Genomic DNA, 11,643 nt, shown 5'->3' on the forward strand with positions numbered 1-11,643 from the left:
GCGCTGCACACCGTACGCATTTCTATGTAAAATATACGACAGGTCTGGACCACTCGTGAATTTTGTTGGTATCTGAAAAAAATCATAGAATACGAAAACATTGGTGAATGCCACAAATTCTCCTAAATCACTCGTACGCACAACTTAAGAACAAATCTGTGCGTACGAACGGTTCCTGCATGAGGCCCAATGAGTCTCGTTTACCATCGTTTCCTGCCGATTCAGCCAACTGCATAAATCTGTTCACACCTCATTTTCTTTTTGTCTCAGGAGCCACGCTGTTTGTGATCGGGACTCACGCTGCGTTCCGGGAGCTGGAGTCTTCGGACTTTGATGAACTCCTCATGGAGCAAGTGTAAAATTCCAGTTGATCTGTCAGCGAGTGCTTGTTAACGATCAGTCATCTGTTTGACCCTGTGATTGAGTCAACCTTCGAGGGTTGTGGGGAACAACTGCTCTGAGATCTGTTTCTTTGCTTTAAATGTGTCCTGTATTCCTTGTATTTATCTGAGGGCATTGTACCAAGAAAAAAACCTTACCTTGCATGATAAATAAATGTTACTCTCATTCACACTCATACTCTGCTACTATATACACAAATAATGAGTGTCTTCATCATTAAAGCACATTACTTGTCAGATTAAATGCCTTTGCAAATTTTGAACCCGGGATGCCTCTGCTTTGTGATTTGTGAGCTACCCCTTAACTGTTTAACGATACACCTGTTATATATTTTACAATTCTGCTTGAAAACCTCTGGTAATGACTCGTTTCTACTGATCAAGTGCCATTTAAAATTGTATGTCTGAACATTATGCTCAAGTTTGTTTTTAATAGAAGAAAATGCAGAAGTCCATTTGATTTTTATTTTATTATTGGCATTTTGTGTTGGATATGTTGCTGATTGCATATTTATTAAATCTGCTTGGAACATTCAGGTCTGAAAGGTCATGGAAAGTAGTTTAGAAGTTCATTACTTGTTTCACATTCGATGGAAATTGAGTGTTTTGTATATGAATTTTGGAAGTGCAATAAACTCTTTGTTACTGACAACGTCGARGCTTTTTGAAAATCACTTTGGTTCTTTTCAGAAAAGCTGTTTCTGTTTGTGCAGCAGCTGCACTGAATTCTGCTCCATGTCTTGATGCACAGTGGAGTAAGACGGAGCCAAACCAACGATTCCTCTCCTCTCCGTCTCTCCGGGCACACCACCACTCCACGTTCACCGACCCCCACCCCCACCCTCCGCTGTGACCCCTGCGACCTGTGCTCTGTGACGGCGCAGCCAAAGGACCCCGTGCTCACGTCGCCATGGCAATGACCTTGGAGGGCCCCAGTCCGACGCGCACTCGTCCACGGGAACACTCGCTCACACACTGCGGCAAAGCCGAGCGATCGATATTCTATTATATGTAGGGTGGTGTTGGAGAGGAGAGGCGCACTGCAGCGAGCTCACTGCAGAGACACGGGGGAAATTAGAACAAGGGTGAGGGCGAGAGGGTGTTTGTCAGCGAGAGTGACAGAATATGTGTGTGTGTGTGTGTGTGTGTGTGTGTGTGTGTGTGTTGAGCTGGAAACGGTGTCATTGGGAGGTGGTGGATCAGTCCCTGAAAGTTTTTGTGCTTCTCAAAAACAATCTTTGAACTGAATGTTCTCACTGGTGAACTCTTATCTCATGTTTAATTTAACAGTAATTTAATTTACCTCAGTTGTGTACAAGATGAGAGGTTTATTTTAAATAAATGATCCTTGAGAGGTGGAACAATTATAATATGCTCTTTACATTTACACTGCAATATGTAGACAGAATATGTCATCTAAACAGTGATTTTTGTGATTCTGTCCTCCTCACCCTCATTTATGTTCCTGTCCTCGGCAGGGCTGAATGTTTCCAGCAGACAGAGGTTTTGGTGCATTACCCTGGGCTGCTGCCAACTCTTCCTCCTATAGCAGTTTTCACAGTTTGTAGGCTGAAGTGCAAATCTTTTCACAGCACTAGGTGGCATCTAATCCACAAATTCTGCAATAATAATTTCTGCTTTTTTTAGATTAAACCCAGGCTTTACAGTCGTGATCAAAAATTTGCAGGATATTTGGGACGYTTGTTATCGATTATTAAAACGAACCACTTTCAGGTGTTGCAAACAAGGTAACAGGATGAAAACCTGTCAGTGTTCATCATTGCATTTAGGTGCAATAAGGCAAATCTGCATTTTTTTTTATTATCAGCAAACAGCAAAATTGTTTATTCCTTAGAAATAACTCACAATCTATTTTTCAAATCTTATGAAATAGGTAAAAAACCTAAGAAAATAGCTTAGAACAAAGGCAAAAACAAGCAGGTCTGGGTTGTATTAAATGTTCTAGATGTTTTATTGATGTTGGTTTCAATTATTTGACACACACATTTTCTACTAGTTGTGTATTTTATTTCTTCAGTCTCAATGTTTGTCAGCCATCGGAGACCGCTGGCCCTTCACTGGTCTCCACAACACATACGTGCACACGCGGATCTGGGCCGGACTGGTCAGACATCTGAACTGGACCCAGATCCGGTCCAGTAAATAGGCCTCAGGCACATGGACTCAACTGTCATCCACTCACCACATCACAGCACAATTCACCACATCATACCTGCACACATGCAGTGACGGGAACCTGAAGCCTTTTGGTAAAAACACAACCTGAAGCCCTGCTTTGCTGTTACACTTTAGCCTCCTGAGAAACCAGCAAAACGTAATTGTAATAATAACCAAAGATAAATCAAATACAAAAAAGAGAGACAGATATCCTCACTTTTTAATCTCACCGATATTGTAGATGGCCTTCATGAATGTATCTCTCTCACTTTGTTTCTCAACATGATTTTTTTATTGTTTCATTTAAATTCAGTATAGAATTATATAGATTTCCTAGAGCACACAGAAAGATTGAGTTGTCTTTACCAACATGGGAGAAAGAATGTACTGTATTAGTTATTAACAAGGACAATGGTTCACACTGTGCACACAAACGGAGACAAATGGGGCAGGAGGGAAGGGAGAGGAGGGGTGTGAGAGACAGAGGAGGGGAGAGAGGAAGGACAGGACACCATGGGGTGTGCTCTGTTAAGCCTAAATGAGGRAAAGCAGCTCTCACACACCTTCCCTCCCACATCAGAAATAAAAAAAAGACAAATAAAATCATCCAAATCCCTCCTACTCCACATATTAAAAAAAACAACAACACTGTGGCCGCGGAGAACAGAAGAGACGGAGAATGGACGCAGTCGGGTGGGAGGACCACTCTGTGGGTCCTCCACAAACAGGAAACGGAGGCGGGAGGTGGCAGTCGAAGTGGTGTCGGCGTTGAAATCACACTGATTTTTGAATTATTTATTTTTTAAAATCTGTGTGTGTTTGGAGGGCAAGCAAAGGGTCGGCGAGGAAAAGCAGGGGGAAACGAAGGTACAGGGGGCAGGGGGGGGGGGGGGGTGACGGAGCTGGATGGTCCTTTTCGCAGAGCACTGACACTCCCTTTGTAGCTTTAGGTCATTCAAATCTACATACACAATATGCAGCTGCCGTTTGGTAGATATATTGGTTTAAGTACACAGCAGTGAGAGGACACATGCAAAGAGTATCATAGGAGGTAAGGAGAAAAGGCGCAGGTCAATGTAGAAAGTTGTAAAGGTGCTTTTGCTGTTATTAATCTTTGGGGCAGTTGTGATGAAAATTTGCTTCAAAGCGTTTTTTTTTTCTTTTGTCTTTAAAGGGGAAGGGGCATCTGGAGATGTATCTTGCCAAGGATGGAGTGACAGGGATAAAAGTATGAATAGAAGATGTAGGGGGCTTGAGCGGAGGTGCTTCGATGATCAATAGTATGTCTCCTTTTCCACCCAACCTGGAGTGCAGAGGAGAGAAAAAAACAAAGTTCACAATTATTCAAAAAGTGTTTTCCTWAGTTAGAGAAATACGCTTATCTATTCTTATCTCTAGTCAGATTTATTGAAGGAGAAAAATATACAATTTTCTCAACTTTATTACATCATAACTGCAATTTATTAAAAGTGGAACATATCAAGTGCAGACTTTGTACAAATAAAACATGCATCTATAAAGAAGTATTTAAGGGGAGATAAAAAAAAACTCACCTCCAGGGTTTCGGCGAAGGATAAGTTTTCGTATTTCATCATAAATAAAGATGAGAAAACTATAAGGAAATGCACAAAACCACCAGGAAGGTCTGCGGACAAATCAAGAAAACCCAAATCAAGTAAACAAAAACTGATTTACTTTAATTACGTGATACATTTGTTTCTGACACTTACTTTAGAGGATACATCCTGAGTGCCACGTCCATGCCTGGGCAGTAAGACAGGAAGGCGGCTAGAGCTGTCTCTTCAAACAGGCCAAAGATCAAGATCTTGTTCCTGAGTGCAGAAACACAACAAATATTAGCAAAGAGAAGCCACGCTGAAGCCAAGATAACTGACATAAAAATTTAAAAAATATGTGATATTTAAAGTCAGTAGACAATTTCTGGAGACTAAAAGGGATTCAGATGTAGCTCTTGCACTCACTTCATGCCCTGCTGGAACACAGAGTTACGTCTGGTCTTGCAGATGATGAGATCGGCCCACTGCACTACCACAATGCTGACAAAGAAGGCTGTGTGACATGTGAACTCCACAATCTTCCTTTGTTCATATGTCTGCAGAGGAAGGAGTAGAGGGAAAAAAGTGAGACCAAGTGGCAAAATCCAAACACTACAAACACACAAAACCCACTTACCCATTGCTGTCCGTAGCTGTCTTCTAGGTCGTTGACACTGCGATCGTCCCAGTTGAGCCTGATGCCCAGCAGTCGACCGGGCAGGAAACCATTCTCAGCCAGAATGACAAAGTACGCAAAGAAGCCTCCAAGAGCCTGGATCATACCTGTGGAAACAGAACGTTGTGTTTTAAATCTGGAGATGGGTCTGGAAATATTGTAGCTACTGTTTGTGAACACGACTTATCCAAAAACAATTCACAGCCTGGATCAGAAAGTTTACCTACCAATTTGTCCATAAGCAATGCTGATGAGCCTCTCGTTCACAAGCTTGTCTCTGAATGGGTTCCTGGGCTGACGCTTCATGATGTCACTCTCAGCTGCTTCATAAGCCAAAGAGATGGCTGGAACCTTTTGAATGAGGAGGAAAAGTCAACTTTTAGTTGTAATATAATTGCCTGATGCTTTATTTGTAGAAATCAAACTGTGGGTTTGATCAGCTCGCACCATGTCAGTTCCCAGATCAATACAGAGAATTGTGATCGTTCCCAGAGGCAGAGGAATGTTGGCTATGATGAAGAGCAGGAAGGGAGTAATCTCTGGGATGTTACTGGTCAAAGTGTACGCAATGGACTTCTTTAGGTTATCAAAGATCAGGCGGCCTAAAGGAGGGGAAAAAAGAGAAAATTCAAATAGGAAATGATTAGAGATGGTTAGGCCGGTCACGATAACAAAGTTTGCTGGACGATTAATTGTCTCAGAAATTATTGCAATAAACGATAATATTGTCTGGGTCACCATTTTAAAGCTAATATAATGATAATAGCGTAATAATGCAAGTACATCCTCTCAAAGATCAATAAATATATTTTTTAAAGAATGTTTAACTAAATGATGTTAATAATAGTATCTATCGATAGTAAATGTTTACTATCAATAGTAAATGTTTAGCTAAATGGGCTCTCAGTCTCTAACAAAAACATGGACTTGAAGAAAAAGAAACCGAGAACAACAAAAAGGAAATTAAACAAGTGAGACAGTAAATAAACAATATTAAAGAGCAACATCTCTTTAGAGATGAAGTGAACTACACTGTCTGTGAGTGCACGCCATTTTGTAACTGCTGCAGTAATGCAGCAGGCAGGGTTGCCAAATGGGACATAATAAAGTGTTTTACTGGTCCTTTAAAAGTATTGTATTTTGGGTCAAAAGAGCAGATATGTTGTGTATATATGACTCACTCAGTCATATATGCTGAGTGAGAGTGTTGTAAGATAAGGTGTGTTGTGTTTGGTGAAAATATACTGTACACGGGAAAGTAGCAGTAAAAAATTTTTTTTGTTGTTTTTTGGCAACCCTGAGCAGCTCTCACTCATGCTCTGATCATGCAGCAACTTCATAATCACAGTTATGTCCGAACCTGGAGAATAAACTAAAGTTCGTTTGGACCTAAGGATTATTCTTGTGTTTTTCCTAAAAGCTACAAAGGGTGAGTAACAGGAAAAAAACACACTGTTGTCTGTAATTTATTGTAACTGTTGCTAGTTTATAAGAAACTTTTCTGTAGTCGGCTGTTGGAGCATGTGCGCTTTCGCAGCTGCGGGGTGCTGCTCACCTCTGCGGGGGTTGTCACTGAAAAGTTCCGGTGTCAGTGACTCCGATCACCAGTGACGAGTAAACAAGTGGCCAGACCGCAACAAAAACCATGTGGTTTCACTAACAATCAGCWMCGTGTAATTACTGCGACAACCTCTCATCCTAAAGATGTACGAGACCATGCACCTGGCTATACCTAACGACTGTAAGAAAACAAGAGGGGGAGGGGTCAGTCGAGCACTCTGTGCACCGGAGCACAGAGAGGGAGAGACGAAAGTAAACAAGCAAGCAGGCAAATKAAAATTATCCTCCTCATTTTTTTATCGACCTCAAAATAATTTATCATACAATTAATTGATTTATTGACTATCAGGCCTAGAGATGGAATTTTCAGAGGGAAACTTCTATTAATAATCTCAAAGACCTTAAATCCATTTGGTTCCTGCAGTTGTAGTTCTTCTTATAAATACTTGATTGCTCCTAATCCTTCAGTTCTGTTTATTCCTACCTTCTTCTACTCCAGTGACAATAGAAGCAAAGTTGTCATCCAATAGGATCATGTCTGCAGCCTGTTTGGACACATCGGACCCTGAGATTCCCATGGCAACGCCAATGTCGGCTTTTTTCAGTGCGGGAGAGTCATTCACACCGTCACCTGTCACAGCCACAATAGCACCCTAACAGCGTATAAAAGAGACAGTGAGAAAATTCACAAAATAAGCTTGATTTGATAGGTTTGGCAAGGTTATCATGTTTAAAATAAATGTACAACTGAAGAGCTCACTATCAGAGCTGAATAAATGCTCTAAAAAAATTCACAGATTGTTTTATTTTTTCAAATCCTGCAAAGAAAAGAGTTTTTACATTTCTGAATTTATATTTTCATGTAAAGGCTGTTAATGCTTTTAAAGTTATCTAATCAATCCATCGCATAACTATCTTTCAGGCTGAAGGCCTTCATTTGGTGGAGATGTAGTGCCATCTACTGTTTACTAAGTATATTACATCGCATAGAACCAACTGTGTTTCCAGCCAAAGTGCCATCTTTCATTTAAGCCAGTTTATTAAAACAATGTCAAAATGCTCCAACCTGTCTCTGGCATCCTTCTACAATGATGAGCTTCTGCTGTGGGGAGGTTCTGGCAAACACGATTTCTGTGTGATTCCTCAGAATGTCGTCCATCTGGTCCTGAGACAGATCCTTCAGGTCGGAGCCATGAATCACACAGGCTTTGGCATCCCTGAACACAAACAGTGCAAGCTTATAATTCTTAACTTGGTTTGTTATTGAAGGCTGTGTATTTGTTTAATGTGCATTTTTCTGTAAGCCTTCCTCACCTGGGGTTGACCTGGCCGACAGGTATGTTGAGACGAGCTGCAATGTCCTCCACTGTCTCGTTGCCCTCTGAGATGATGCCCACTCCCTTGGCAATAGCTTTAGCTGTGATTGGGTGATCACCAGTGACCATAATGACCTATAAAAGCAATAAAGTTGWCTTTTTATCAGCTCTTAGAAACAATGAGATCAAACACTTTTGTGTTGAGTAGAAAAGACTCACCTTAATACCAGCAGATCGACATTTCCCAACAGCGTCGGGCACAGCAGCACGAGGAGGGTCAATCATGGACATGAGGCCAACAAAGCAAAGGTTGTCTGTCTGGAAGTTAACATCATCTGTGTCGAAGGCAAAACCTTTGGGGTACTGGTCCTCTGGCAGGAGCAGGTGACAGAAACCTGCAGGAAGAGGTTTTAATTTTATTTCTCTAGATCTGTTTCTGGAATAACTTCTGATTGTTTCCTGGTGATGCTGCAATAGCATCTCATTTGATTTTTTTACAAGCTTCATTAAAAGTAAATAAATTAATTGAAACGAGATACTAGGATTGATAGATAATTAATAGATAGATAATAAAAAGTGCATTTTGAAAAATATTGTCCAAAATGATAAAAAAATAATAATAAACATAAAAATACATTTAAATAATCTAATAGTTTAATGAAATTGTATTAAAAGATGACAAGTTAAATTTCCAGTTATTTATGAGTCTCCAAAATCTTCTCCTTTTGGTCGTGTCCCATATTTGCTCGTTCTGAACATTTCTCAGTAAACCAGCACATCCTTACCTAGAACTCTCTCTCCCAGACCTCCCAGTTCCATGTAAGCATTCTGGAAAGCCTCCTTCAACTCCTCATCCATGGGTTGCTCTTTGCCTTGCAGCAGGATGGTTGAACAACGATCTAAGATCCTTTCAGGAGCTCCCTTCATCACCAGCAGGTAGCGGTTATCATTGGGGTCCTCTGTCTCATGCACTGATAACTACACGAGGAAATCAGATAAAAGTCTGTTACATACGCTGTTTTAATGTTTTTGTTTTGGTCTGTGCTTTGGCTGCACTCAGGAGTTACTCACTTGGTATTTGTTGGTGGAGTTAAAAGGAATCTCAGCCACTTTCTTGTTCCTCTCCCTCATCATCCTGACAGAGCCGCAGGACAGCTCGATACATTTCAGCAGGGCCGACTCCGAGGCATCGCCTGCAACGTCTCGCTTCAGGATGGCTACTGAGTCTTGTCCTGCTTTGAACTGCGCCCTGTTACACAGGGCAGCGATACGAGACAGAGCCTGCCATGTCACTGAGCTCTTGTCAAACGAAGCACCTGGCAAAGCGAGAGAGGAATGAGTGATACTTCACTGTAATCATTAAGTCCTTTTACAACTGTAACATGGGCCCGGCGTCAGCAACACCTGTGTTTGATGCCCTTTCCTCCCTCACCTGACTGATCCTCGGTGGTGTCTGCCTCGTGGATCTGGTTGTCAAACCACATGTGGGCCACAGTCATCCTGTTTTGGGTCAGGGTGCCGGTCTTGTCAGAGCAGATGGTAGAGGTGGAGCCCAAGGTTTCCACGGCTTCCAGGTTCTTTACCAGACAGTTCTTCTTAGCCATGCGCTTGGCAGTCAGAGTCAAACATACCTGCCGACACACATTTTAAAAATTTCATTATTTTAACATTCATTTTATTTAAAATCCATTATTTTTATAATGTATTTTATTTTCGAATGTCTCTGGAATAAAAAAAATATATAAAAGAAAAATCTACACAAGTTTAAAAAAAATGGCAATTAAACAGACAAAAAGATGTTTCAACTTAAAATTAATAAATAGTAGAAAAAAATGACAAAAATATATAGAATGTGTTTATCCAGAATGGCTGGTTACTTACAGTGACTGTGGCCAGCAGCCCCTCAGGCACATTAGCCACAATGATGCCAATCAGGAAGATGACAGCCTCCAGCCAGGAGTAACCCAGGATGATGGCCAGGATGAAAAACGTCACACCCAGGAAGACGGCCACACCTGTGATAATGTGGATGAAGTGCTCGATCTCCTTGGCAATGGGAGTTTTGCCTGTGTCCAAACCAGAGGCCAGAGTGGCAATGCGACCCATGACTGTGCGATCGCCGGTGTAAATGACAATACCACGAGCCGTGCCTGGTTTAAAAACAGAAAGAAAGAAAATAATGCTGGAACGGATTTTTTTATTTTTTCAATTTTACTAGAGCAAAAACGATTAATGTTGAGTTTTACTTTTATTACTTCATTAATATCACCACACAATACTCAAGTTGACAAGCTGATACCTTCCACACAGTTTGTGGAGAAGAAAGCAATGTTTCGGGTCTCCAAGGGGTTGTCATGTGTGCAGTCAGGTGACCTGCTCTGAGGTTCTGATTCTCCTGTCAAGGACGAGTTGTCCACCTGTTGGGGGACACAAACAGAAGACGTGTAGTTTTATAAAACAAGAAGCAGAATATAGAATTTTAAGTACTATGAAAACATCTTGAGTCATTCCTTTACTCTTTTTCTTTTTTTCAAATCAATTCATTTATTCATTTCATTAAAAAACAAACAAAACATTTCACACAATAAAACAATACAAATAAAATAAAATGAAAAGAAACGAGAAGAAGAAAAAAAAATCTTATATCTGCTCCCTTTTTTTAAATTAAATAACTCTACCGTTTCTAAACAAGCAGTCAGACGTTCTTATGATATTTCTAAGTGGTTTTGATTAAAAGCTCTTTAGAATTTGTGAAGGGATTTTTTTTCAGCTAAAATAGGGAAAAATAAACTATAATGTTTAACAGTAAAGTATCGAAGCAAACCAGGTGGAAGCCACGTTTCCCCACAAAGTGATTTGATGAAGAGTTGAAACGCTGCACCACCAGAGTGAAATGAACTGTGGTGTGTTTCAGTGTGTGTCAATGAATCAGTGTGTGTCTGTGTGTACCTTGCAGCCGTGAGCAGAAACCACTCTGATGTCAGCAGGGATCCTGTCTCCTCCCTTTACTTCRATCAGATCTCCGGCGACCACTTCTTCAGCGTTGATCTGCACCTTCTCACCCTCACGGATCACCAGTGCTTGCTGCAGGGACACACAGGTACAAATGAACATTATGTGGAGTGTTACAAGAAACGTGAAATGATCTGTTTTATTCTTTCAGAAAAGGACAAAAAAACCTGACTGAAGAAATTATTTAAGTTAACAAAAACATTTAAAACATTTTAGGTCAAAGCTGATAGTATGTTTTACGAGTTATCTTACTTTATTTAAGATAATCATATAGTTATGGAATTTTCCATATGTTTCTAATAATTAAATAAATATAAACTTTCTATACAGTTCTGTTCCAAATGTGTTTAAACAGACAGTATGTGTGCTTTTTGTTTGGGTAAAGAGGTTTTTTTTACCTGCGGCACCATGTTCTTAAACGATTCCATGATTTTGGAGCTTTTGGCTTCTTGGAAGTATGAGAAGCAGCCGGTGATGACGACGACAGCTGTGAGCACAATACCCAGGTACAACTGTGACAGAGAGACAAAGGAACAGTTAAATGTGTGGTTCTCAACTTCAGAGATTTGTCCATGACTGCCCAACCTCGCTGGGTCCCAGAACAAAATAGTAACAATGGGCCTCATGCAAGAACATGTTCGTATTCTTATCCTAAATTTCTCCTACTTTTGTTCGTACAAAGGGTTCGTACGAACATGTCACGTCAGATTCAACAACCTCTTCTATCTTCAGGAAAAGTGCGTAAATGAGCTGCGTAATTTCCACCTGTTTTATCCAGCTGCTCGTGCACGCGAGAGGAGATTAGCATAATTACCACCCCAAAAACACCATATAAGGCCATGTTTCCTGCCTCAGATACAAGTGTTCATTCATGAAAATGACAGCGAAAACTGAAAAAATAAAAACTTTACGAGTTCAGAGATTGAAGTCCGTCTGTCAGAGAT

The 11,643-nt window shown here is 40.7% G+C and overlaps 2 protein-coding genes across 2 annotated transcripts in view; one reads left to right on the forward strand and one right to left on the reverse strand.

Moving 5' to 3' along the window:
- The window catches only part of rabac1 (Rab acceptor 1 (prenylated)), a 4,298-nt gene extending 3,245 nt beyond the window's left edge, over positions 1–1,053 (forward strand). Inside the window, exon 6 of the mRNA XM_014013410.1 lies at positions 271–1,053. Within this exon, the coding sequence (XP_013868864.1) occupies positions 271–359 (89 nt within the window). The 3' untranslated portion in view covers positions 360–1,053. The remainder of the gene's footprint in view (positions 1–270) is intronic.
- Positions 1,054–2,345: 1,292 nt separating this feature from the next.
- atp1a3b (ATPase Na+/K+ transporting subunit alpha 3b) overlaps positions 2,346–11,643 on the reverse strand; it is a 23,853-nt gene continuing 14,555 nt past the window's right edge. The window contains exons 6-23 of the mRNA XM_014013412.1: positions 11,098–11,211; positions 10,637–10,771; positions 9,987–10,104; positions 9,569–9,837; positions 9,120–9,318; positions 8,759–9,003; positions 8,473–8,665; positions 7,907–8,082; positions 7,686–7,822; positions 7,438–7,588; positions 6,856–7,024; positions 5,259–5,413; positions 5,039–5,162; positions 4,773–4,918; positions 4,562–4,692; positions 4,310–4,411; positions 4,133–4,224; positions 2,346–3,882 (exon numbers count right to left, since the gene is read on the reverse strand). Of these exons, the coding sequence (XP_013868866.1) occupies positions 3,854–3,882; positions 4,133–4,224; positions 4,310–4,411; positions 4,562–4,692; positions 4,773–4,918; positions 5,039–5,162; positions 5,259–5,413; positions 6,856–7,024; positions 7,438–7,588; positions 7,686–7,822; positions 7,907–8,082; positions 8,473–8,665; positions 8,759–9,003; positions 9,120–9,318; positions 9,569–9,837; positions 9,987–10,104; positions 10,637–10,771; positions 11,098–11,211 (2,685 nt within the window). The 3' untranslated portion in view covers positions 2,346–3,853. The remainder of the gene's footprint in view (positions 3,883–4,132; positions 4,225–4,309; positions 4,412–4,561; positions 4,693–4,772; positions 4,919–5,038; positions 5,163–5,258; positions 5,414–6,855; positions 7,025–7,437; positions 7,589–7,685; positions 7,823–7,906; positions 8,083–8,472; positions 8,666–8,758; positions 9,004–9,119; positions 9,319–9,568; positions 9,838–9,986; positions 10,105–10,636; positions 10,772–11,097; positions 11,212–11,643) is intronic.

The sequence above is a fragment of the Austrofundulus limnaeus genome, unplaced genomic scaffold (genome assembly GCF_001266775.1).
Source record: "Austrofundulus limnaeus strain Quisiro unplaced genomic scaffold, Austrofundulus_limnaeus-1.0 Scaffold101, whole genome shotgun sequence".
In the NCBI taxonomy this organism is placed as follows: domain Eukaryota; kingdom Metazoa; phylum Chordata; class Actinopteri; order Cyprinodontiformes; family Rivulidae; genus Austrofundulus; species Austrofundulus limnaeus.